At 35.7% G+C, this 27,822-nt stretch overlaps 1 protein-coding gene across 4 annotated transcripts in view; it reads right to left on the minus strand.

Annotated features, from left to right (window-relative positions):
• Erbb4 (erb-b2 receptor tyrosine kinase 4) overlaps positions 1-27,822 on the minus strand; it is a 1,089,367-nt gene that overhangs the window by 353,649 nt on the left and 707,896 nt on the right. For all 4 annotated transcript variants that reach the window (XM_052749761.1, XM_052749762.1, XM_052749763.1 and 1 more), the window contains exon 4: positions 21,195-21,329. In XM_052749761.1, coding sequence (XP_052605721.1) covers positions 21,195-21,329 — 135 coding nt within the window. The remainder of the gene's footprint in view (positions 1-21,194; positions 21,330-27,822) is intronic.

Genomic DNA, 27,822 nt, shown 5'->3' on the forward strand with positions numbered 1-27,822 from the left:
AGGTTACGATGGAGATTGCTCTGGTTTACTGATGGGGGCATGTGTCCACTTCTCCTTTCAGATCTAGGACACCATTAGGTGCATGCTCTGTGCATGCTGCCTCAGTCTCTGTGAATTCATGTCTGTGTTGATTCTGTTGATTTAGAGGGCCTTGCTTGATTGGTGTCTTCCACACCCCTACAGCTCTTACACTCTACCCCCTCTTCTTTGGGGTTTCCTGAGCTCTGAAGGAAGGGATTTGCTTGAGACATCCCTTTTGAGGCTGTTTCAAGGTCTTTTACTCTCTGCATTTTTCTGGCTGTGGGTCTCTGTATTTGTTCCCATCTGCTGCAGGAGGAAGATTCTCTGCTGATGGCTGAGCAAGACATTGATCTATGAGTATAGCAGAATGTAATGATTCTTTTAAAGTTGTACAAAAATATACCATTCTCTCTCTCTTTCTCTCTCTCTCTCTCTCTCTCTCTCTCTCTCTCTCTCTCTCTCTCTCTCTCTCTCTCACACACACACACACACACACACACACACACGAGAGAGAGAGAGAGACAGAGAGAAACAGAGAGAGACAGAGACAGAGAGAGAGACAGAGAGAGAGAGACAGAGAGAGAGAGAGACAGAGAGAGGAATCTGATGTTTTTCTAATGGTTTAGTGAAAGCAGTCAATCAAAGACATGACATAAAAAGAGTTCAAAACAAATGCTTCTATATTTTTTATTCACTCTAGAATAATGTCTTGTAGTAAGTGCTGATTATCCCACACCAGCATTATTTTAATTCACACAAAATTCTTCAGCTCTGACAATACATGATTTATCATGAAAGTTAGCAAATATGACTAAGGATCTTCGTCTTTTCAACTGGTCCAGAAGATGTTACTAAAAATGCAGTTTCATATGTTCTTTTAGGGAACTAGAGCCCTTGAACAGCTTTTATATTTTAAGAGTCATAAATTCATGCTATGAGTTTTGCCTGTTGTGCAAATGCCTGGCAGGAGAGATGGGATTCAATCTCTACCCCATAATGTTCTCTGCAAGTAATATGGCTAGACAGCTGAAGAGTCACAAAATATGAAGCCACTGGCAGCCATAAAGGATTATGTCCTCAAACTGCCTCTAGCTAAAGGCAATACAGGAACATCTTTAGATTTTCCTCTTAGTCCTTTAGAAAACTGGAAGTCTTGACCTCTTAAAAAGACTTTTACTGAGGAGGGATATGAAAGAAAGGGATATAATTCAAAGTATGGAAGGAGACCATTCATTGAAATTCTATGATATTGGTGTGGGCCAGGATGAGTAAGTCTATGCTCTGCCTTCTAAGAGATTTCAATATCCAAGAAACTGACAGAGAAATCAGCACATAACATCAGTATTTGTTATCAATAGAATATATATATATATAATAGAGAGGATGTGAGAACACTTACAGAGAATGGGTGTTTCAGTTAGACTTGTATGCCTAGTTTGTCCATTGCAGAAGGGAAAGGAAGGAGATTTTCATACTCAAGAATTGACCTAAGCCATTATTACTCAGAGTCCCCCATGAACCAAGCTTTCTGGAGCCACAGTGTAGGGTATACTGAGGTTAATTTGCATGAAGAATAGAGCTATGGGGTGAGTTTTCATCACTTCCATAGCTGCCTTCAAATCACCTGGACTTGTCTTAGCCTAGATTTTACAGATTATTTCAAGTTTGGAAGACATTGAAATGATAAAGTATGCTCACCAGAGTAATAATTATTTTGGTTATGGTTTCATAAAGTTAAGGCTTTTCTGAGCAGTTTTGTGTAAGGTGTTTATTTCATTGTGAGGTGAAGCACTGAAAGCCATGTTTCCACAAAACAGTATTAGAAAGTCATGTACTACTGGTTTCAAAGGGAGAGAGGGTAATATATAAGCTTGTGACAGGGCATGTATTTCCACACTCTGTTAGCATCTTGGCCACCTTTTTGAGTAACACTCTTGTTTTAAATGTGGCCAGAAGCTGGATTTCTCTTTCTTCAGCTTTACACATTGTAAAAAAGAATGTAGCATTCTGTCTCATGTTCCTATGTTGACTTTCTGATTTATAGGATATTTCTAACATTTCTTTCTTTTCCCTATAGCAGTAAAAATTATATATCTTCTCAAATTTAAATGCAGGAGCTCCTACTGTATAGTAAAATCACAGTGTGATTTCAGTGAATGAAACACTTGTAGGAATTAATTACCTTGCTGTTCTTTGGAGTTGCTCCATTTTATGAGATGTATATACTTCCCGTTTTCTCATCTCAGAGCTCTTAGTCATATACTGTTTATTAATGCCAACATTTTTGCTATGAAAATTGACTGCATTTTTTCTTTCAGTTTTTTATTCATTTTATTGTATTTTATTATTTAAGAATTCCATGCATGCATTATATATATTTTGATTATATTCACCCCCTACTTTTCCTCCTAAAGTCTCCCGATTCTGCACCCATCCCATTCTAACACCTCAAATTTTTCGTTTTTATATAATTTACTGAGTCCAATTTTGCTTCCCATGCACTCACAGGTATAGGGCTCCACACTGGACATGGTTGTCCTATCAGGGGTCGCAACCTTAAAGAAAACTCGCTCTCTCTCTCTCTGCTAGAAGCTGTCAATGGTCAACAGCTCCTCAGCTAGGGGTGGGGGCTTGTGAGTCACTTGCCCTCCGTGCTCGAATGATGACTGAATTGATTTTACACAGGTCTTCCGAAAATAATTACAACTACTTTGAGTTCATAAGTGCAGGGTTCTGCCATATTCAGAAGATAAGATGCACCCTGGTCTACCCTGAGCTGTGGCTCTCCTGATCCACCCTGACCAGTGGCTCTTGACCTTTTTTCTGATATCTCTGTCATGATACTTACTTCCTGAGCCTTGGCAGGAAGGGGATATTATGCAGATCTTATATATATGGCTGGGCACTCCACAGACACTTAGGCATTTATTCTCCGCTCTTTGATCAGCCATTCAATTTTGAAATTGAATTTCCCCTTTCAGTTCCTATCTTGCCTCTTAATTTGAAAGTTAATTATTAAATAGCAATTTTAACTTTCATACATTCATGTAGTCAAATGAGATAGACAGCTATTTCTACTTGGTAGAAGGGAGGAAAAAAGTAAGATTCAAAGAAATGCATGGACATCTTCTGTAAACAAGCCAGACCTCAAGTGAAGGTACTGGGACACCAACCCAGCCACAAAAATCTTCAACCCACAGTTTGTCATGTCTACAGAGTGTTCTGGAACCATAGCCTAACTAGCAGAATTGTTATCAAAGAAACCAGAGAGAAGTCATCTTGCAACTCATCGGAGCAGATGCAGAGTCTCCCAGGCAAACACTAATCAAAGCTCTGGGAGTCCTGGGGAGGAAAGGGAGGAAGGATCTGAGGATCCTGAGGGAGGCATCAGGGACACTACCAGGGAATGGCCCAGATCTCCATGACTCAGGGCAACAGCAAGATTTCTGAGAGGAGAGGAGTTGCAGTGAGAATCCAGTGATGATGGTGAAAGTTCAGTGATGACAGTGAGGGTCTGTCCAGTGATGATGGTGTGCCAGAAGCCTTGAACCAGACCAATGACTCATTGCAATGAGCACTGTGTGTGTGGCTGATTGCCTGACACACCGCAGCACCCACTGCCACTAGGATGAATGAAGAGGTGTTGAAAAGATGGAGAAGCAAGGGGTTCTTTATTTGTTCTTGATTTTAAGGGATTTGGGAGGGGTGCTGCAGGGGTGAGCGGAGGATATGGAAGGACTGGGGGGTAAATGGGTTTGGGGCATATGATGCAAAATTCCCCCCAAATCAAAGAATCAATAAAGAATGTTATAAACATAAAGTATGTTATTAAAAAAAATAAGCACATGGAATCAATTGACCAGGACTCAGGGAGCCTTTAGGGGGTCTTACCTATATGTTATGGTTTAGTAGCTTGGTATTCTTGTGGGATTCTTAACAGGGGTAGCAGGGGCTGTCTCTGACTCTTTTGCAGGCTAGTGGGACCCTTTTCCTCCTACTCAGTTGCCTCATCCATCCTTGATGTGATTGTATGTGCCTGGTCTTACTGCTATCTTTGTTATGCTGTTGGGTTGATGTTCCTGGGATATCTTCTCTTTTCTGATGGGAAATGGGGGAGTATTTAATCTGGGGAAATGGGGAGGTGGTGGGCACAGACTGACGGAAGTGGATGGAGAGAAAACTGTGGTCAGAATGTAATGTATGAGAAGAGAATTTTTAAAAAATGTACAGTCAGAGTTTATTTCATGTCATAATTAATTAAATCATGAGTTAATCAACTAAATTTTAAGTAGTAACTTTACTAAAGTGGAGATAAATTATGTCAACCTTAACAAGCTAGACTTTTTACAACCTAGACACATTTATAAAATTCAGTCAGTGATTTAGAATAGCATGTATACTCATATGACAAAGATGAATCTTGAACAGAAGTGTGAAATCCACTAAATTTAATTGGCAATTCTTCTATATATTCCTTCTTTGTGGACTCCATTTGCTAATGCTTACCAATGGCTACCACAGCATATTGTTTCTTTCTAGAATGGACAGCAGGCAGGGTTTCAAATGGAAGAGTTAGTTTTCATGAAGTCAATGTGGTGCACACTTTGAAGGTACTAAGCTCTTTGCTAGACACCATTTCTCTTGAGTGCCCCTGCAAATAGAAATAAGTCCAAAAGAAAAATGATAATGATAGAAATTCAAGGTACATATGGAAGACTGGACAGAGTAAATTAGATAAGTCTACCACGATGCTCGTTTTCAAAAGTCTTATACTTGGATTAAAATAATAACTTAATTGCTGGTCTAGCTTACACCCTGGCATATTTATGATCTCTATTCAGCATAGACATAGTAATCTCAGACATGCGACATCAGTTTGCCTTCCACCTCTCAAAATAAAAGCAATGGTCTTCTCTGTGGCAGTCAAAATCCTGCAGTACTCAGTACTCGCCTGTCTCCATGGCCCTATCTCCTACTCTCTTCCTCATAGCTTGGTCCTCCCATGTACACCTCCTGCTGTCTTTATTCAAGTCTTTACATTTGGATGAATAGGTCTTTTACTATATCTAACATAATTCACTTAATGATTTTGCTTTTATTAGATTATTTTTCCTTTGATGTAAGAGATCAGTACATATTATTAATTAAAATCAACATTAAGAAAATATTACTAAGCCGGGCGGTGGTGGCGCATGCCTTTAATCCCAGCACTCGGGAGGCAGAGCCAGGCGGATCTCTATGAGTTCGAGGCCAGCCTGGGCTACCGAGTGAGTCCCAGGAAAGGCGCAAAGCTACACAGAGAAACCCTGTCTCGAAAAACCAAAAAAAAAAAAAAAAAGAAAATATTACTAATTTTCAGTCATATTTTTCAGAAGATTTGGAGCTTGTAAAATTATGCTTAGTATGACGGAAAGAACTTGAACAAGTCTTTCAACGTCTCCTCCTTGGAAGTCCTAAATGGGACCTGGAATAAATGTATGAATTTCTGATGAGTGACAAATATACCAGAGAACTCTATGAAACGATTGATGTGCTAGCTGGCTTGGACTGATAGCTGGCACCAGCAATGTGCCAAAGGTCTCTGAACACATCTATCATATTTGACCTTTTAATCACTGAGGTGGATTAAACATTTGAAATATGCTTTCCATGTTGGCAAGTGGCACAGGCCTAGGAGGGTAACAAATCTCTAATGGAGGTTAACCATTCAGATTTAGAAAGAATTTGGTAGGTAAAATGATAAACCCAGAAGAACATTATCACATTAAATGACAGTGGTAGAAATGCCAACATCTGTGGTTGTAAGCCAACATTTCGTGTACATAACTATAAATATACAATCAAACTAAAAGTCCGTATGCAATAAGATGGGCCAGCATTTTTATTCTAACTCTGTAGTTGGCTATGTCATTTCATAGACGACTAATTAACCTCTCCTACTGTGCATTGCTCTTATCCTTTGTACTTCACAGTATTTTAAAAACACAGATGTTTGCATCAGGCTGCATAATCTATTCTTGATTATATCACTCACCAACCCCACCACTTCTTAAATATTCCCGTGTAATAAGCCCCCTCTCCATTCTACATTATAGACTGTTTAGCAAATACCTCCTTGAGTTTACTCAAATTACAATATAAATATCATTGCTTGATTTTTAACTTTATAGGTTAGAAAGCAGAAGACAACCTTACATGAAGCCAGAGATGTATATTTTATTACACATGAGATCTTTGTACACACAGCATGTTGTCAAAATTTGAGTGGAAGGTTGCTTAGTTTTTAATTTCTAATTGGCCATTGCTTTGATTCTACCATGTGTTATTCTATTACTTAGTATTTAGGGAGTTAAAATACTACTGCATATGGAACCAATGTACAGTATTGTCATCTATTCTCCTAAGTGTCATCTATTATTCATACATGAAACACTTGAGGAAGTAAGTGTTGGTAAAATATAAAGGAAAAAAAAATACACAAGCTTTTATTAAGTGGGGTGAAAGTGGAATCAGTTTTATGTGCCTCTAACTCTTCACTATTTACAATTGTTGGGCTCTTGACTAAGAAACGATCTAACATCTTATTTTCCTAAAAAAAACAAAAACCAAAAAACAAACAAACAAACAAATAAAAAACAGGCAATACAGATAGTGATACCTGCTCCATACAAATGTGAGACATGATGAAAGGGAACAACGTATTTTAAATGTCTGACATGTAATAAGCATCAATGTTAGGTCCCTTCTCCAGCCAACACAACACTATGTATAAAAGTATCACAGCATCATAAAGAAAAGTAAAGGAGAGAGAGTGAAAATAATCTACAAGGAGGCAAAAGCGTTTATGGCTGTCTGGAAGTGATCAGTTGTGTGACAAAGGTCATGTGGTAGGAGGGGGGGTGACGGGAGCTTTGGCAGAGCTAGGAAGCAAGTACAAACTGTTAACACACTTTGAAAACCATGTGAATATCACAGCCTCAGCAAGACTGTTCCTTATGAGCTATATCCAGGAAAATCTTTTAGATCCTGGAACCCTATCCTCTTGTGTACCTCAGAATACTTAAACTGAAGAATAGAGAGGAGCCAGAGGATATTTCAAGGAATAGTTACAAAGAGAGAGACAGAAACCCACAGTTGGAACAAATGTTTACATGAGTGCAAAGGATTGGATATCACTGATGGTGATGTCTCATCCCAAAACACATTCTGTCTTTGCTAGGTTGCTGGTTAACATTTAGAGATCCCTAAGCAATGTGTACACGCGTCGTGTTGCATTTGACAAACCTGGTATTAAAGCCAATATTCAAGCCAAGCACACCACATGGAATCAAAAGCACTGCCTATGTCCACGTTTGTTAAATCTTTCTCAAAAAATCTTTCTGTTACCGTACTTCCACCAATAGCTGTCTCTCTTCCTTTTCCTTTACTTCCTGTCTTTTACTATGAGAGAGTCATGCTTCCCACTACCGCCCCCATGTTGATTGAGAGAATCAGAAAAAAATACCAATTTGCGTTAACTTCTTTCAGCTCTCTGTTCCAAGAATTATTTTCCCAAAGGTTTCTGAAAATTTCATGAATACGTGTTGTGACACCTTAGTAATTGTGTGTGTGTGTGTGTGTGTGTGTGTGTGTGTGTGTGTGTGTGTGTGTGTGTGTGTGTTTGTGTGAATGCATGCATGGGAGGACAGTTGGATCCCATGAGATAAAAACATAAGTTAGATACAAAATGTTTGAGGTAAGGAAGGACATTTATGAGTATTTCTATAATTACAATGATTATCCCACAGAGTAGTCAGTTCTTGAGGATCAATATAGTTGGGTTCTCTATTATCATTGACATAGAGAGGTACCCATGAGACATCTGTGAGATATCCATCAGCAGCCTCTGTTTTCATCTGGCTCTAAGAATAGTGCAGATATTAATTCTGCGGATTACTAAGAACTGGGTATTATCATGGGACACTGAGATGTACCAAATTATTTTAAGTTCCTTAAGGGAAGAAACCATTTCTTCACTATTGTTCGTATCACTGCTAAAAACAACAACAACAACAACAAGAAAAAAACCCAGTGGGATTCTCAGATGGAATAAACCAGCATCTCTTTTACTAAGAGGGTATTATTTTCACACCACAGCATTCACATGACTTCTTCAACCCTGAAAGATTTCAATTCTGAAATACCTTATAAGGCCTGTGGTTTGGGGCTTAATAATTATGATGTGGGTCATTAATCTTGTAGCCTCCCTTTTTTTTTATTATCTCTGAGATTGAGACAGAGTTTCTGTTACTGATTGCTAGCCTGTAGCAGTCAGTTGTGGAGATGAGACATCCCTGAGACAGATAACAAAGAAAAATGGGGAGCAAATTGGAACAGATTACATAGCTCCATAGCACTATATTAAACAAGCTCTTCTGTGTACAGCTGTCAGACCTCTTATAGTATTTCCCTCCCATTTTCCCATCAGCCACCAAGACTTAGCTGTCAAGGAACTGTGGTGTGTGTGTGTTTGTGTGTGTGTGTGTGTGTGTGTGTGTGTGTGTGTGTGTGTAAGTCATATGTGTGCATCTGTCTATCTCTGCCTCTCTCTCTTGTTCTCATTCACTATATATCTCCAAGTTCTCACATTTAAGTACAAACAACCCATAGTTAATGAAGACACACCATTTCCAAAAGGCTACTGCAAGTCTGTTGAATGAAAATGTGATTTTAAAATTGATGGAGGTTAAAAGAAAGTGAACCAGGAACCATTATAATAAGTAACAAGCCTAAAATGTCTCAGTGTGAAATGTTTTTATTAATTCACGTTTTGAAGTTTGTATAAAAAAGTTCAGATACATATGAAATTCAAGGATAATGGATTAGTAATATATTAAAAAGTCTGATTTTATCAACAAGCTATTTCAGCTGGGTTTCTTAGTGCTATAATACTAGAAAGACCTGGAAATTGAGTTACTGTTTATAGAAAAAAAAAAACAAGACAAATGGTTTTTCAAGCCACTAACTATACATTTACAATATTCTATTACAGACTTTTAAAAACAAGCATAAACCAAATTGCCTGTAATTAAGCTGCAGATTTTTATTTTCCAAACAGAAACTTTGGTTTTGTAACTATTTGGAAGATAATATCAAAATCATCATCAGCTAATTCAGCTTAGATTCATTCTAATTTTACCCTGTAAAGAGAAAACATGGTTCTAGGTATTATATTTCTCATGTAAACATTCAAAGGAACATACTATTGCTGATTGAAATGATGATGCCAGGAAGATTAATAACTTTTATCATATATGAAGTGATATGTTTGGGATTCAACCCAGTAATATATGTTCCAACGTCCAAACACTCAACCAAGATAATCAAGTCTCTAATTAGTGTTACTGTCAAGAAAAGAACCATCATTTACATTAAGGAGGAATGACTATCCTGAAAATATTGAAACATACATATAAAAAACAAGCTTTATTTCATATAATACCTGGTTTATGATGGGGTTAGTATAAATGTTGATATCTAATGGACTTTAGGAGGCAAAGAAGCCAACTGTCAGGTAAGGCTGTTAAATGAGATAATGAGCAAAGACTAGTATTATTCAAAGCCACTGAAGAGATAGCTTATCTGGGCTCAGAAGAAGATGGCTGGGGACCGTTGTGGAAACCTGTAGTGTATGCAGTGAAAGAGATTAAAAGGACAACATGATGTCACATGTGAATGTCAAGGACATTAGAAATGTGTCCTTGTCCACACCACTACCTATCTCAAAAACTACATGTGTATTTGGTTATACAGCGTAGTGGTAGTTAAGTGATTTTCTATTTCATAAAAATATATAAAATTGAATGATATAAATTAATATTAATATTTCCCACTGAGCGAAAGTACGCAGATCTCTGTTTATTTAGGCATTGTTTATTCTAAGAAAATGGCAGTACTTCCAATGCTATATGTGAGATTTAATGAAATTGAGAAATGAAGCAGTGATTGGTATCAGAGCTGACTTTCTTTAAAATCATTTACATTTTTTGAAGAGATTTTCCTTGTAAAGTCAATTTCATTACTCTGGAAAACATACACTGTCATGTAATTTAGACGCCCAGTTTAACGCTGTATTCTGCTTCTTATTGCTGAAGGAATATATATGCTCCAATTAATTTGAATTAATTCTATAGAAAATATTTATGAAAAGGGAACCCTAGATTAAAACCGTTGTTTAATAAAGCATGAAGAAGTAGGAAAATAAGAACGGCAGATCGGAGGACCTAGTTTTAAGATGGCTTTTCTTTTGTGCGCTTTTATCCATGCTTTTTATTTCTTTTATATATTTCTTTTACTTGTATTTTAAATAGAACTTTAAGAGAAATGTCACTGCATAATTTCCTCTCCACTTTTTTCTCCCCTACTTAAAAAGAGCACCTACAATTGGCAAAAGAATCACCCCTAAATAGAACATAATTTGTTCTTGCCAGGCAGGAGAATTAAATAAGAGCTGCATAGAGCTCCTAACAGCAATCTGGGTTCAAAAGCTCTGTTAGCAGGTCAGCAGCTTGATCTTCTTTATTCAGCTTCAGCCTGGTCCCTGCGGAGATAGGACAGCCCTGTCTCTGCTCTGTGAGGCAACCAGCAAGCAGTCTCCCCACCTCTGCTGAAAATATTACGAAGAATGTGGTTTAGAGAGAGCCAAAATAGGAGAGAAGAGGCCCGCGTATTAACTTTCGAAGTGTCACTAAAAGGGAACTATTTGAACAAATCTGCTTAAAGTCTCATGCTGCTTGTAAGCAGCTTTCTTTGCTTCAAGCTTTATTAAAATGGTAAGAAATTAGAAGAAATGGAAAAGGGACAGAAAACCCCGAAAATACTACTCCATTGTGAAATTGAGTTCCTTGAAGTCACTTTACTGGAAAAAGATGGACATGCACACAGTAATGAAATCTGTGACGGGCGGTTGAAGAGCAGGACAGACAGGGATTTTCTCGCACTCAAAACAAATCAGAAAGGATGCAGCAGGGTGATGCTGACCAGAGTAGGTGTAGCTGTCATCCAATTCACACCATTGCTTGAAAACACCAGATAGGTGTTAAAGTAGGTGCTATCTACAATCCGGGCTGCATTTAAAGGAAAATCAACTTTGTGGTGCTTGGTAAATCTTTGCATTTACTAATAACTAGTTTGAATCATAATGTGTTCTTTATCTACTCACATTGAGTCTTTTGCTTTATATAAACCCAACATTTTTCTATGACATTGTAATTTACTTACAGCATTTCTCCTTTCTTTTTCCTCCCTTCACACCTCACACATATTCTTTCCTTGATCTCTTTCAAATTCATGGCCTCTCTTTTCATTCATTGTTATCACATGCATATATGTATTTATATATACATGCACATTTTATTATATAATCCGTTGAGTTCATATAGTTAATTGTATATATGTTTTCATGTTTACTGTTTGGCACTAGAAAATGAATTGGTGGCTCTTCCCTGGGGAGGACCACCTCCCCTAATCTCAGTTTTAATCAGCAATCTGTAATTTATGTAAGAAATTTAACTGTTTTTATTAACCTATCATTTCTGATTAATTCTTAATTTTTCCAGGCTTAATGTTCTTGAGATATTCACAGATATAAGAACAAATTAAAGCTTTCTGTGGGGATATAAAGTACCAAATAGTGGAATATCATAAAATATATCTTACTGTTAATCAATTCATCTAATATTAGTTTAATATTTTGTTATTATATGATATTTGAAATTTAAAAATTAAAAATCAATGAAGGTTTTCTCCTAGGCCAGAGAATCACAGTTTCAGATTAGCCTGGTCAATGAGACATTGTTTCAAACAAAACAAACAAGCAAAAATTTAAATTAAAAGAAAACTAATTACACTTTATTTAATATTAAAGGAAAAATAAATACTGAGCTCTAATCATATATATCCTGTAGTGTATGCTCCATAATAGGATTTGCTAATCAGGTTCTAGCATAGGAATCTTATAGTAAGCCAGTGCTGTATAAATCTACCTTCAAATTAAAAAAGGAATTTTGAGAACAGAATACCATCTTTATGTTTGTTATGAAGGGAAAATAAAAATATTGTGTTTGTTTTGAAATGCAAAGAGGACAGGGAGAGTGTTTGTCACTAAGTTCCAAATATCTGTCATTCTCTTTTTTTCTTAAACTCATTACTACAGCTTAAATAATATATTGACTCTCACACAAAGAGATTGGGAGACTTCAATAGCCAACTCTCACCAACAGACAGGTCATCCAGACAAAAACTAACAGAGAAACGCTGAAGCTAACAGACGTTACAAACCAAACTGACCTAACAGATATTTAGAACATTTGTAGATGGATTCTCATTTCTATAAAAGATTAGGAACTTAATTTGAATATAGTAGTTTGAATGTCTAATAATGAGCAGATGCTGACTTCAGTAAGTATAAAGAACAAAGTGTCAAATTGACTTAGAGATCCCATCCTCCATTTGAGGACAGCCTCCACATTTCAACAAAACACAAAAGAAATATACCTTCTTCTCAGCATTTCATGGAAATTTCTCCAAACCTCACCACATACTCAGACCCAAAGCAAGTCTCTACACACAAAAGATAATTGAAATAACTTCCTACATCCTATCAGATCACTACAGATTAAAGTTGGATATCAACAACAACAGAAAGTTTACAAACTCAAAGAAACTGAACAGTTCTCTACTGAATAAAAAAATGGGTCAAGAAATTAAAGACTTTCTAGAAATCAATGAAAATGAATACACAGGATGCCCAAACTTATGGGACACAATGAAAGTGCTGTTAAGAGGAAAGTACAAAGTACTAAGTGTCTACATTAAAAAAAAATTGGAGCAAATTATATTAGCAACCTAACAGCACACTTTAAAGCACTAGAATAAAAAGAAATACACATACCTAAGGGGAGTAAAAGGCAAGAATAATAATAATCAAACTGAGGCCTGAAATTAATAAAAATAGAAACAATGAGAACAATACAAAGAATCAATGAAAGTGTTGGTTCTTTGAGAAAAATCAAGTAGATAGACAAACCCTGAACTAACTAAAAGACAAGAGACAGAATACACAAATTAACAAGATCAGAAGTGAAAAGTGGCACATAAAAACAGACACTGAGGAAATCTAGATAATCATAAGGACATACTTTCTAGCACTTTGCTTCTTCCTATTCTCATGTGGTCTTCATTTATCATGGTCGCTTATTTCTTGTTCACCCTCTCGGTTCTTGATCCAGGTGGGATCTCCTGTTCCCCTAAGTTCTCTTTCCCTCAAACGTTGCCCTTCATTACCCACTCATGTCCAGGTTGTTCATGTAGATCCCATCCATTTCTTTGTCATTGGGCGATCCCTGTGTCTTTCTTAGGGTCCTGTTTTCTAGGTAGCCTCCCTGGAGTTGTGAGTAGCAGTCTAGTCATCTTTGTTTTACATCTAGCATCCTCCTATGAGTGAGTACATACCATGTTTGTCTTTCTGAGTCTGGGTTACCTCACTCAGGATGATTTTTTCTAGATCCATCCATTTGCCTGCAAACCTCATGATGTCATTGTTTTTCTCTGCTGAGTAGTATTCCATTGTGTATATGTGCTAGAGAGGTCCTCAGAAATCCACAAAGATACCTCCACAATATACTACTGGCAATGGTCGAGAGAAAGCACGGACTGACCTACTCTGGTGATAGGATGGCCAAACACCCTAATTGTCATGCTAGAAATCTCATCCAATGACTGAGGAAACCAGATGCAGAGATCCATGGCCAGGCCCCAGGTGGAGCTCCAGGAGTCCAACTGACGAGAAAGAGGAGGATTTGTATGAGCGAGAATTGTTGAGACCAAGATTGGAAAAAGCACAGTGACAAATAGCCAAACAAATGGAAGCGCATGAACTATGAACTAATAGCCGAGGAGCCCCCAACTGGATCTGGCCCTCTGGATAAGTGAGACAGTTAATTAGTTTGAACTGTTTGGGAGGCATCCAGGCAATGGGACTGGGACCTGTCCTCAGTGCATGAGCTGGCTGTTTGGAACCTGGGGCTTATGCAGGGACACTTAGCTCAGCCTGGGAGGAGGGGACTGGACCTGCCTGAACTGAATCTACCAGGTTGAACTCAATCCCCAGGGGAGTCTCTGCCCTGGAGGAGATGGGAATGGGGGGTGGGGTGGGGGCAAGTTGGGAGGGGGGCAGAAGGGGGAGGACAAGGGAATCCGTGGCTGATATGTAAAATTAAATTAAATTATAAAATAAAAGAAAAAAATGAAAAAAATAAGGACATACTTTAAAAACCTGTATTCTACAAAACTGGATATCTTAAAGAGATTTAGACATTTTATATTTTATATACTCATGCATATATAACTACTTGTAATAAATAAGATTGAATCTATGAGAGTTTTAGATGAGCTAAGGAAGGTCCCCACTAAATTTTGAAGATGAAATTTCTTCTGGCCCCAAGAAGTAAAGTGAAGTACTGCTGAGAAATAAATTACCCCCGTTTAGAATTCAGAAATTAATTACAGTTCTTTAATTTTATAGACATTGTTTGAAAAGTTGAATGAGAAGAAGTAATCACATAGGATGAAAACAGGATCCGTTTTGAAGATTTTGTTTCTAGAGTCAAACAATGCACGTTGGTGTCCAGGAAAAAGCAAGAGGACACCAGTGAGAGGTGTGCTGAGCTTACTCCTCATCATGTCCTCAAAATTCAGAGAGTGTACTTACTTGGGACCCTCTACTTATGGATGAAGAGATGATTGCCTTAACAGAATTATTATTATTATTATTATTATTATTATTATTATTATATAATGTGAGTTTTATTACTTTTATCTAACTTTTACATTTCACTAGAATTTATGCAGAGTGGATATATATACATTGTAAGATTCTGTAGAGTAAAAGGGAACTTCTGCTATATATGACGAACTAGGCTTCCAATGGGGTAACGGTGTGTCTCTTTAGGGCAGATTTCCCTATAGCATAGGGAAATACCTCAAACTCTAACAAGAAAATGGACATTTTTTCTAACATTTTTTATCTTTTATACTTTCATCTTACCTTTCACTATGTAATTTTTTTTAATTACTATTTTTATATATAGTTCCATCCCTCTCCCTCTCCCTCTCCCCCTCCCTCTCCCTCCCTCCCTCTCTCTCTCTCTCTCTCTCTCTCTCTCTCTCTCTCTCTCTCTCTCTCTCTCTCTTCCTTTTATTGATAATAGATTTATTTTTCACATAATATATCCTGATTACTCCTCATTCCCCCCAGTTTCTCCCCACCCTGCCTCCCATCTGGATCGACTCCCTTTCTGACCTCATTAGAAAAGTCAGGCTTCTTCTTCTTCTTCTTCTTCTTCTTCTTCTTCTTCTTCTTCTTCTTCTTCTTCTTCTTCTTCTTTCTTCTTCTTCTTCTTCTTAAGGAGCTTTTTTTAATTAATTTTTTTCATTTATTTTAATACTGACCATAGCTTCCCCTCCTTCCTTGCCTTCCATTCCTTCCCCCCACCTCTCTTCTACCCCTTAAGAGATAAGACAGAGCTCTAACTGGCCATCTCTTGTTACCAGACAAAGCTTCCAATACTGGGATTGGGTTACATCTAATTGTGTGTGGGCCAATGGATTCCATGAGAACCTCCAAACAACAAAGACAAGGGATTGTTTTCCACAAACTCACAACACTCACATAAATCATTGAACATGAAGAAGTTTACTTGATGCCTACATGGATCCTTCACCTCTACTTTCTAGCATCTTTCATACAGGGGGGTACTCTGAGTGCTACCAAAAGTAAATCAGAAACATAAACTGAGCTTCAAATTCTTTATCTGCAATGATGTACTGCCTGCAAGATATGCTAGGGCAATGGTGGCACAAAGCTTTGGGAGTAACCAACCTATATCTGATTTGACTTAAGGCCCACTCAACAAGATCTAACTCCTATCTGATACTGCATGGGTGACCAAGAACCACAGACTTGATAACCCAGGAACCTAGGAAAATCCAAATACTACTGGTCTAAAAAAATAGTGATAAAATGACTCCTAATGATTCTCTGCTTTAATCGTCGATAAATGCCTTGTTCAGCCATCATCAGAGAGCTGCATTCTGCAACAGATGGGAATAAATACAGAGATTCACAGCCAGATATCAGAGAGAGAGAGAGAGAGAGAGAGAGAGAGAGAGAGAGAGAGAGAGAGAGAGAGAGAGAGAGAGAGAGAGACCTTTGAACATTTAGTCCCAAAGGGATGTGTCCATGAAATCCCTCCCCTCGGAACTCTGGGAAGCCCATGGAAGAGAAGGCAAAAAAGGTAAGAGCCAGAGCAGATGGAGGTCACAAAGAAAACAAGGCTCTCTAAATCAACATGATCAAAGATCATATGAATTCACAGTAGCCAAGGCAGCATGCACAGGATCTTCCAGGGGCTGCTACAGGTTCTCTCTGTATATATTATGGCATCCAGTGTATTTTTTCTTTGATTCCTGAGTGTGTTAAATAGTGAGTCTCTAATTCTTGGGGCTTTTCTTGGGCTCTTTTCCTTCTGTTGGTCTGTGTTGTTCAATTTTGATGTGGGAGTTTTTTTTTTTTTTTTTAATCTGATATTTTGCTTTTCTGTACTTTACTATTATCTCAGGACCTTACTTTCTGATTAAAAACAGAACTGACACATGGAATTAATGTAGTCTATTGTAACACATATTTTTAGATTGTATGCTACTGCAGTTACTAGTATTTTGTTAGGATTGTTGTATGAATTTGAATTAGAAAAACAATATTAAGGGTATTGAAAAAATGTTTTACTATGCGAAATTTGTGAAAAATCTGTTTTACAGTACTTCTCAAAATGTTACCTCTTCAATTCATGTAAATTAACTTACACTTTCCAATATGTATTACATTTCCCTCTAATTTAAGCTCTGACTTTAAAATATTTCTTAAATTCCTGTAATTTGATTGCATGTATGAATTTACATAAATTGAAGTTGTCTATACCTGTCTTGATTGCATTTTAACTGTATGCCAAAGTCCAACATTAAAAGAGCACATCTACTTCATATAAATACTATAATATCAAAGGTGTAACAAGAGTGTTATTGTAATAATTCTAGTTAAATTCTATTTTCAGACTGCTTTTCTTCTAACTCAAGAGAGTTCTTTCGTGCACATAGTGTGCAATGTTTGGGTATGGTAATTTTTAAGGCATATAGGATTCAATAAAACAAAAATTATAATGCTCAGGAATTAAAGCTGTCTGAACATCCTGTTAGAGAAAGATTGGTTTATGAAATTCTGCTTGTAAAGCAGGTACTGTGTACAAATTGTCAATCTCCCATCCCTATTCTCTGGTAAGCTGATATTTGGTCCTGAAAAAACAATTTAGCTATGTGATATATCTGATAGGTTTGTATTGTTATAAGTAGTTTTAATATGGATAATAGGCCTTTTATTTACATTTTAATTACATATGAAATACTTTTCAACAAAGAACATATTTCTCTTTAAATATTTCACATATTTATATTATGAATAACAGATACATAATAATATACATAAGGATATATTTTGCGAAATTTTTTTTTTTTTTGGTTTTTCGAGACAGGGTTTCTCTGTGTAGTTTTGCGCCTTTCCTGGGACTCACTTGGTAGCCCAGGCTGGCCTCGAACTCACAGAGATCTGCCTGGCTCTGCCTCCCGAGTGCTGGGATTAAAGGCGTGCGCCACCACCGCCCAACTTGTGAAATATTTTTAAAAATAATTTTTGGGAGTGTTCTTTTTTTGGCTATCCATAGATTTTTGAGCCTCCAATACAAATTTTGGATTATTTTTTTCTATTTCTTGTCTTGCCAACCCAAGGCTTTAAGCACTCTTGTGAATTATTGAATAGGAATGGAAAGTAGACGTCCTTGTCCTCTTCCTAATATTAGCAGACATGCTTTCAGTTTTCCACTTTCAGCATGATGTTGACTATAGCTGTATTATATATATCCTTTGTTATGTTGGGGTATAATCCCTTGATTGCCAGTCCTTCCATGTCTTTTATTGGGAAGGGATGTTAAATTTCACCAAAGACCCTTTCTGCATTTAGTTACAAGATGACATAATTCTTGACTTTGAGACTATTTATGAGATGGACAAATTTGTTGATTTAAATATGTTGAACCATCCCTGCATCTCTGGAATGAAACCTCAGGAAGACCAAATTTCTTGGACTAATATCCTGATGAATATCTTAAAGCATGATTAAGATTTCTTATGTCAAGCAGAAGAAGAAAGGAGCTACTTCTAAATTAGAAAAATCAGTTCATAAAGCCATGAAATAGATGTAAATTTACTGAAAATCCTAAGCCATTTAGTTTTGTTTACTGTTAGTCACAATGGCGGAGTTTCAGGACACAGTTGTGGTCATCCTTCATTGGAAAGACATCTAGCATGCACATTGTTAACACTGGTAACAAGACAAACAAGCACATATGCCAGATTTGATTCATTAGATTCCTAAAATTATGTGAGAGAGTTTAGAAATGTTTTAACATGAATAGATAGGTTCTCTATTCATTACCTATTAAAGTTATTATTTTCTTTTCTTTAAAATGGTTCTTCAAGACAGGGTTTCTCTGTGTAGCTTTGGAGCCTATCCTGGAACTCACTCTGTAGACCCGGCTGGCCTCAAATTCACAGAGATTTGGGATTAAAGGTGTGTGCCACCATGCCCAGCTAAAGTTATTATTTTCATCAATTACAAATTACCAAATAGTAGTGACAACTGTATTGTGGAAAACAGAAACCACAGATTATATCTATATTACATTTCGAGTATTTAGTAGCTTTTGAGTTGGGAAGAGTGGGGAGAGGGGAAATTGTGGTCAGAATGTTTTGTATGAGATAAGACTCTATTATCAATAAAAATTAAAAATACATTTATTCATTTATTTATTACTAATTATGATGAAAAAGATATCACAAAATTTGTGATTTTAACTTTTAAATTTTCTATGTCAGTTGTATGGGTAAATTTATACTTCTGTGTGTAATAACTCCTCAGAACTCTTTCATTTAGTAAAACTGCAGTTGCAAGCCAACTAAACAGCAGCCTTGATTTCCTCTTCTCAGACCCTGAATAGCTATACTTTGTATTTCGTTACTCAGATATGATTATTGTAAGTGGACTATATCAATGTATTCAATATTAGAGGGATCATATAGTGTTTATCTTTTTTTCATTTTTTTCTGTTAGCAAAATAAAATCGTAGAAAACTAGTATTTAAACAATAGTTAATTCATTATTGTCAGATACAATATCATATAGTAGATGGAATGATTTACCATCTAGAGCTGGTAATAACATTTTGACAACAATAGATGGCTAGTCTGTAAAGGACCATTGATTACGAACCTAGTCTGCATTTTTAATTTTTGCATCTGATATTTTTTGCATGCAAAACAAAAAGTGTAGCCACAGTTGCCTAATTATAGGCACAACCATCCAAATTAGCCCTCCAAAAGATCAGCACAAAGGGATACCATCTGTGAAAGTGTCCAAACCCCATAGACCTTTCCTGCTTCAAACCCTGTAAGGGGGTTGGGCAAATTTCCCTCTGGCTTCTGGCTCAGACTTTATTCTTGCATGATCTCATTTATGCCTTAAAGGCAAGTCTCTCTGAGAAGCAGGGAGTCAGCAGGCCTTTCCCCCATTCAACCAATACAACCCCCGCCCCATATGATATTCCTTTATTACAGCCACCTGAAAACAGTAGCCATTTCCAAATCACATCTTTCCCACTGTTAGCATAAGCAGATTTAAAAAAAAATGCACAAGAAATTTTACCTGTTAGATAACTTGAAAACTACAAAGACAGAATCTCATACAAATTTCTGTTTAAAGATGACAAGAAAATTATGTTACTCTACTTTCATAAAAAAGGGGTTTTAGCCTTTTATTAAAAACACAGCTGTCAGTTTTGATCAAATACATTCATATTTCCCCATTATGTTATTATGGCCATCATGAAATTTAATAATTGTCCCTTGGAGTTTGATTTCCCATAAAAGAGTCATAACACAATCAGCACTATTGCAAATAATTATGAAACTATGTGGAGAGAGTTATGATTTCAGGTGGGAAATATATAATAATAGATTGAGAAATTTAAAACCCAGGTTAATACTTGATAAAGATTCAGTTCTCATACAAATGTCAGTAATAATAAATGTGTGACAACAAAGCCTGCTTTATAAAAATGAAAGAGATTCCAGACAGAATCATTGGCACAGGTTTTGATGATAGTTCAGACACTATTTGCTTATCATTTCATCATATTAAATACTATTAATCTAAAAAAATCCTCTCTGGTAGAAGTAGTACTATACCTTTAAAAAATAGAGAATTCAGTAGTTTATTTCTGATTAAAAATGAAGAAGGTAAAGTGTTTCTTGTATATGAACTCTATAGTGACTCATTTTGCATTGTTGTGAATTGTTTTTTTGCTTTTGTTTTTGTTTTTGATACAGAATTTCTGTGTAGCCCTGGCTGCCCTGGAATTCCCTTTGTACCAGACTGGCCTTGAACTCAAGAGATCTGCTTGCCTCAGCCTCCTGAGTGCTGGGATTAAAGGCATGCACCACCACAGACCAATGTTATCAATAGGGCATTAGTGAGAAATCAAGGTTTGAAAATTCTGAAAGAGAGTAATTAGAAGAATGAGGCTGGTCAGCGATCTGCTGTATGACATACAACTGTAGGAAGAAATAACTGAGCTTTATAATGGATTCAGATATCAAAATATCACCACTGGCATGCTGAGCAAGATAAGATGTTCACTATAACACAGGGGAAAAGAATATTAAGACATTAGAGAGGACGATGTGGGCTGGTGAGATGAGTCAGCAGATAGAGGTTAGACCTCAAGTTTAATGACATGATTTCAATCCCTATGCCCTATGTGCTGGAAGAAGTGAAACGATTCCCACAGGTTGTCTGTCCTCTGACTTCCATGGATGCACTGTGACATAGACAGACAGACAGAAACACACACACACACACACACACACACACACACACACACACACACACACATGCACGCACGCACGCACACATACAGATAGATAGATAAACAGTTGTTAAAACCGGATGATGGGAAAATGCTACTCACATCCGAAGCTTCCATTTGTTGACACCAGAGTCATGTTGGAAGGCCATGGGTTCCGAACGATATCTTGCCAGTGTATGGTATCAGCATAACACAGGAATTTGTTCTGGTCTACATAGACGCCACCATTTAGAATTTCTGTATTGGAAACAAAACCAACCATCAGTTTGTTTTTAAAAATGTTAGCCATCTGAAAGGCATTGTTCAAATTATTTTCAGTGTTAGAGTTATATTATGAGCCAGGATGCTTCTAGAAATATTATCATTGATTCACTTACCTTGATTTCAATACTTCACAAGGTTGAAAAGTATAGACCAAAAATATAAATAATTCTAATAGACAAACCTTCAATATTTTGACAGAGATATTTTTAGTATCTGTGACTTTACCCTGAATTTATAACAGTATCACTAGTAGTATTTCATAATCTGCTACTTTGGTTTAATATTACATATTAAGTATTGAATTACAATTATTATTTTATTTTATTTAATGATAATATAACATACCAGAATATGAACTAATTAATGTTATTTAATAGAACTCTTGTTATTTTGTTTTTTCTTTAATTAATCATTAAAATAAATTTCTAAAAATATCATTCCATGGCCACAGACTGTGAATTCTCAAGATCTTTGATACATACTTTCAAATGTGCCTTCTTTAGAATTTATTAAATCTGATGTTTACTAGAGCCCATGCATTAGTAATAAGCATAAAGTAAAAAAAATAAAAATTAAATGTTCTGTTACAAAATATTTATTCCCACTTGAAATGTTATCAATAGATTGGTCAATTATTAAAAATAACACAAAGCAAGATGTTATATCATTCCTGTTTGGCACTGGAACCTGAAAAAGTTATAAAAATCCATGAAGGCTACCTTTTACTTGATTTTTCTATTAAACAACTAATACTGATTACTTAAAGTATTCCCTAGGCACAATGTATGATGACATATAAAGAGCTTCTTTCAGATACCTTTAAGTTATTCAGAAAAATTAAGATAGTTCCTCTGAAAAAAGTTATTTTAAAGAAATTAGACATACAAATAGTGCTGTCCTGCTTATTATCTACTAGAGTTTCTCTCTGTTGTCCAGTATATAATCTTAGAATCATTATATGATCGTTTGGAAACTCCATCTACAAACTAAGAAAAACAAGTAACAGTCTTTACAAAAAGTAGTATTAGATGCAGTGTTGGACCAGCTGCTCTACAGAGTCAGTTTATTTCCTTGATTTTCTGAGTGCTTGTATTATTCACTCTAGATACAGAACAGCTATGTTATCTAAGACATAATGTTCTGATGAGGAGGAAACAGAAGGCTCTGCCTGGTATACACCAAGCCATAAATGGATACAGAAAAAAATGCTGTATATACAAAATGGTACTTTGTTTAGCTATGAAGAAGAATAAAATCATGTCATTTGCTGGAAATACAACTAGAGATAATGATACTAAATGAAATATCTGATGCAAGAAGATAAATATCGAATATTCTCTTTTATTTGTAGAGCTTAGATTTTTTTTTTTTTTTTTTGGTTTTTGAGACAGGGTTTCTTTGTGTAGCTTTGTGTCTTTTCCTGGAACTCACTTGGTAGCCCAGGCTGGCCTCGAAGAGCTTAGATATTTTATAGGACGATAAGAACATAAATGCATGTAAATTGGGAATGTAGGTAAAGAAGAGATATGGGGAACAAATGAGATTAATAGGAGGTGCATAGAGACAAGGAGAATAAGAGTTTAGATAATAGAAGTACGTGATGTACTTATGTAAGATATCTATGAAATCTATCGTTGTGTATAATGAGTATATGATCTTAAAATTCACTAAAAAATAAAATGTAAATAACTGCATTTCATTGTTCAAAAAAAATTGTCCATTGGTACTTTATGAAAGACAGAGGAAACAGCAGTTTAAGGACATATTGCTAACCAATAAATTCCAACCAGATAGAGTGTAGTAGTGTGGAAAGAGAGTCATGTTCCTTTGTACCTAGAGTGTCAACTTCCTTGTGCAGTTCTTCAAAGTTAGTAATATTGTTATTTTCTCCTTTTTGTGTGCCTGGTGCAAGCTAAACATTTAAGAGCTCTCTTAGACCAGTGTGAAATGAATGAACAAAGGAACGTGTAACAGCAGAGTAGCATTTGCTGATGCGAAGTTGGTGGCACATTCAAAGAACCTGGTGGCTCTGCATGTATAAAATCCTCTAGATTAATTTACATTTTTCAAAGAGTTCCACTTCAAACTCAGTCCCATTCTCATCATCAATCTTTTCACTGCCTGTTGGTTCCACTTCTTGAAGAGGAGGAAAAAAAAAGAAACAAAGGGGAATTAGATCATCTTTCTTCTTCTAAAGCCTGGTTCATTATTTTTCATGACCCAACCATCCAACCTTCATCAGAGCAGAAGGGAGATGTAAGGCTGATTGTAAAAAAGAATTTCTGTATTAATGTTTGGCATTAAGTTTCTATGGGAAAATGTGCACAGGTTTTATACTAATAGCTTTCTCATGAGGCACTGTGAGATACTATTCAGGTCCAGGAATAATTCTTCATTAGGTGAAAAGAAAGAGTATCCTGACTGCTATTCAGGAAATGAAGGTTATTTTTCAGTCTACATTTAGAAAAGTTCTATTGAAAAAAAATACACAAGGGGTGAGGTAATAGCTCAAACATTATGAAAACAAACAAAAGAAAACAACCTTAGTTTTCAGGAGTAACATTTTAACTCAAACTGTTCACATGGAAGAAACACACTGTCCATTTGCTACTTCATATCTGGATATTCTCAAATAGAATCAGATTGTATTATGATGAATAATAATCTTCTCAAATCTCTTTCTTCAGCAGAATTAATCTACTACTATTATTAACATTTGTTTCTTAGAAATATTACATTGGAGAGTTTGGCTTTTTCTTGGAAAAGGGATACAGAAAAGAGACAATAATAATTTAAAAACAAGCTTACAGACTAAAATTTTGAACTAAGGCACAGTCATGGTCAATCTGGATGGTACTTTTTGACATGAAAGAGCGGAAAGCCAGCTTCCTCAATCAATTCAGTTGGGAGATTTACACATTTTTAGCTTTCAATATGGAATAGTTTCTTTGTTTCAGTTTAAATAGCTGTTTTGCCTTTATGACATATATCTTTCTCCACTTTTGAATGACAAAATCCCACAATTATAAAAAAGTAAGTTTTCATCGACATTTACAGGAATATACTAAGGAACATATGATGTCACATTTTAAATACTTGTCTAAAAAATATTTTCAGGAAATAACTTACAATTATCTTTAAATATGATTTAAAGTTTTGTCTGATTTTATAACATTATAAATATGTAAAATATTATTTTAGTATCACTTGTGAGAAAATATTTGATTAGGTTATTTTTCAAATATGAAACGTCTATGGGATGATTCCTACCCATACAAATATATTAACAAAAGAGTAACCTGATATAATTGACTATGAAGGATTTAGCTTACTGTCAGACAGGACAAAATTACCAGAAAAACAGAAGGATTTGGGGAGATCTTACTCTGATAAAATACCAAAAAAGTCACTCGCATTTACATCTATTTTTAGTAGCTTATAAAAGCAGCAATGTTTTCATTCGTTTTATTGAAGATTTATTTGAAAAAAAAACCCACCTGTTTCATAACCACAGTTTCCTTTTCCCTAACATGAAGCTAAAGTAAGTAATAATTAAATTTTAGCATCTAGATTAAAAAAAAGAGTTCTATATTGAAAAGAAGAGAGGAAAAACAATGAATGAATTTTATGGACAGTCCAAGAGGCACAAGTTGAGGTTGAGTTGAGTGACTAACAGTGTCAAATAAGTGAAGAAGTTCAAAGCAATCTTATTGTTAATTGGTCTTTGATCTTTTTGGGGGGGACCCACCACCTAGCTCCCAAATAAGTCACTCACAGAGGCTTATTATTAATTATGAATGTGCAGCCTTAGCTTGGCTTAGTTTCTTGTCAGCTTTCCTAAACTTATTCTGACTACCTTTTACCTCTGGGATTTTCCTGTTTTCTTACTTCTGTAAATCTATCTTACTCTGTGGCTTGCTGTGTAGCTGGGTGGCTGGCCCCTGGAGTCACCCTCCTCCTCTGGCTGCTAGATCTCCAATTCCCCTTCCCAGATTTCTCCTTCTGCCTGCCAGCCCTGCCTATCCTTTCTACTGCCCCACTATTGGCCAGTTCTTTATTAGACCATCAGGTGTTTTACACAGGCACAGTAGCCCAGCTTCAGAGAGTTAAACAGATGCAACATAAACAAAAGTAACACACCTTAAAATATTCTACTACAAGTCTCATCCCACTGCACTCATGATCTGTTCTAAAAACATACCAGAGTAAATTAGGAAAGATTCAAGGTCATTTAATCAATTGGCATAGGAGAAGCTTTGAGTTTTCTTATTATATTGTATGAAACTATTTCCAGTAATTTCTCAAAACAGAACTGACTCTTACTAATAAATGTTAAAGTTATATTAGATATGGCATTCTGTAAAAATAAAAGTATCATTCATTACCAAAAAACCCCATTAAACACTTAAATATATTTCTTAAATATATTTACATCTCAAGCTTTTCTCACTAAATATATAGAGGTCAAGTGAAAGATGGAATAAATATTTTTAAACTTGGAGTAAGGAAATAACAATTTACATTATGCTGTAATGTAACTATGGGATTTAACTTAAAAAACACATATATAACATTATTTTAAACTTAAATATGACTAGACTAAACTTCGTGAAGTTAGGGGACATGGTTCATAACTGTCTTTGCAATACCTATCATTGGGCAGTCTTTGCCCAATGCATACCTTTGCTTATATGAACAAACATAAGCCATGTAATTTCATGCCAACATTCATCACCTAACTTATGCTGAATCTTCTAGTTTTAATTTGCATTGTGACCAAGTAAAATTAATTATGAAAGGTAACCTTTTCCATAAACAACTTAAATCATTTTATCTGAATCTGTGTTTAAGTCAGAAACTGGTCCTGTTTGTCAAAATTGTATCCCAGTATTGGGTATTGTAGTATTGAGATACACAATAGATGTTTACTAAGTTAAAATCTATAGACAGCAGAATTTATTGAATACAAAGTAAATTAAACACATCCATATGTAATTTTATGGTTAGACTTCTTGTTAACTGAAATAAAATAAATGTTACTATATAAAATGCTCAAAACATACAGGATTACTGTAGAGAGCATGTTTAATAATTATGAGTCATTTTAACACATTTTAGTGGTATAAAAAGTCCATTTTATCCATCAAACTCAGTTATTAGTTACTACATGAATAATAATGACTTTGAGTTATTCTAGTTCGTCCCAATTTTCTTAAGCTTACACAAATTACCTAGTATATACTATGGAAAAGCCTAAAATTATACTGTAGTACTCAATTTTTTTAGTCTACGTAGTGGAGCTTCTGAAATTATTCTTAGGAAAATACAAACTGCTGATATGACTTTTGAGAGAGAATATGAGCAACTTACATCTTCAAATCCAGAAAAAACACTTACCATTGATCTTTTTTCATTTTAATATCTTTTCATGAGTCTGATGAAAATAATGTTTTTGTTATTCAAATAAATTATTTTGTTAGCCACTTTCTCAAAACTGGTTATTATAGTGGGTTGCCAGATAGCTTCTTTTAATAGAATTGTTGACCTTATGTAAATATATTCTTTCAAAATAAAATGTGGTCAAATAATTGTATTTTGTTACAGATCTATATGAAATAGTCTAACTGTGGTGTGATATCTTTACCAAAAATGCAGATGAATGTGACCTCCTGGTAGGTTTAGAAAACTGAAAGTATTTCTCTCACCCAATGTACTATTTCTAATTACTACATAAAAGTGACTGAATCTCTCTCTTTTTTCAAAACAGGTATTATAATTGTAAGTGCAGTTACACATATGACACTTTGGTCTCTTTACGGATATTGGTAGTAACTGTCTCTCAAAGAACTATTAACCACAATGATATAATAAAAATCTAATAAACAGGAAAGAAATTGTTTACATCAATCCCCGGCTATGTATCTAAATGTCTCACTTTGTAGGAGGGCATCATATAGGTCAACTGTAGAATGAAAATGACAATAATAATACAGGTTTAAAGCATCACACTTGTCTAGTTACAGCGCAGACACCTAAATAATGTATATATTAGACTTATATTACCTATCCAAGACAAAGCACACAACGAAGAAGTCAAAATCCAAAGTCACACAAAGGCCATTTTCAAAATGAAGCTGCACAAGCATTTATGGATCTTTCTCAGAAACAAAGCAATATATCTTTCTCACTGTCATCACCTTAAGCCACACAAGTCTGTGGGCAGATAATGACACAGAAGTAATATAGATCACATCGTCCACCTGTAATACTTAATACATCATCTCTAGAATGGACTTGGTCTATGGATTCCTGTATCTTTCCCAAACCCAGACCTTTCAGCTGGGAGTACAATGAATTGCTGCCACCCCACTGGGTCAGCCCTCAAGGTTCATTATTAATAAGCTGAGACTCCAAAGGCTAATGAGAAACGGGTGCTTGAGGAGACAATGGCTCATTCATCATCAAT

This window comes from Peromyscus californicus, unplaced genomic scaffold, assembly GCF_007827085.1.
Source record: "Peromyscus californicus insignis strain IS unplaced genomic scaffold, ASM782708v3 Scaffold_21__1_contigs__length_65335640, whole genome shotgun sequence".
Classification (NCBI taxonomy): domain Eukaryota; kingdom Metazoa; phylum Chordata; class Mammalia; order Rodentia; family Cricetidae; genus Peromyscus; species Peromyscus californicus.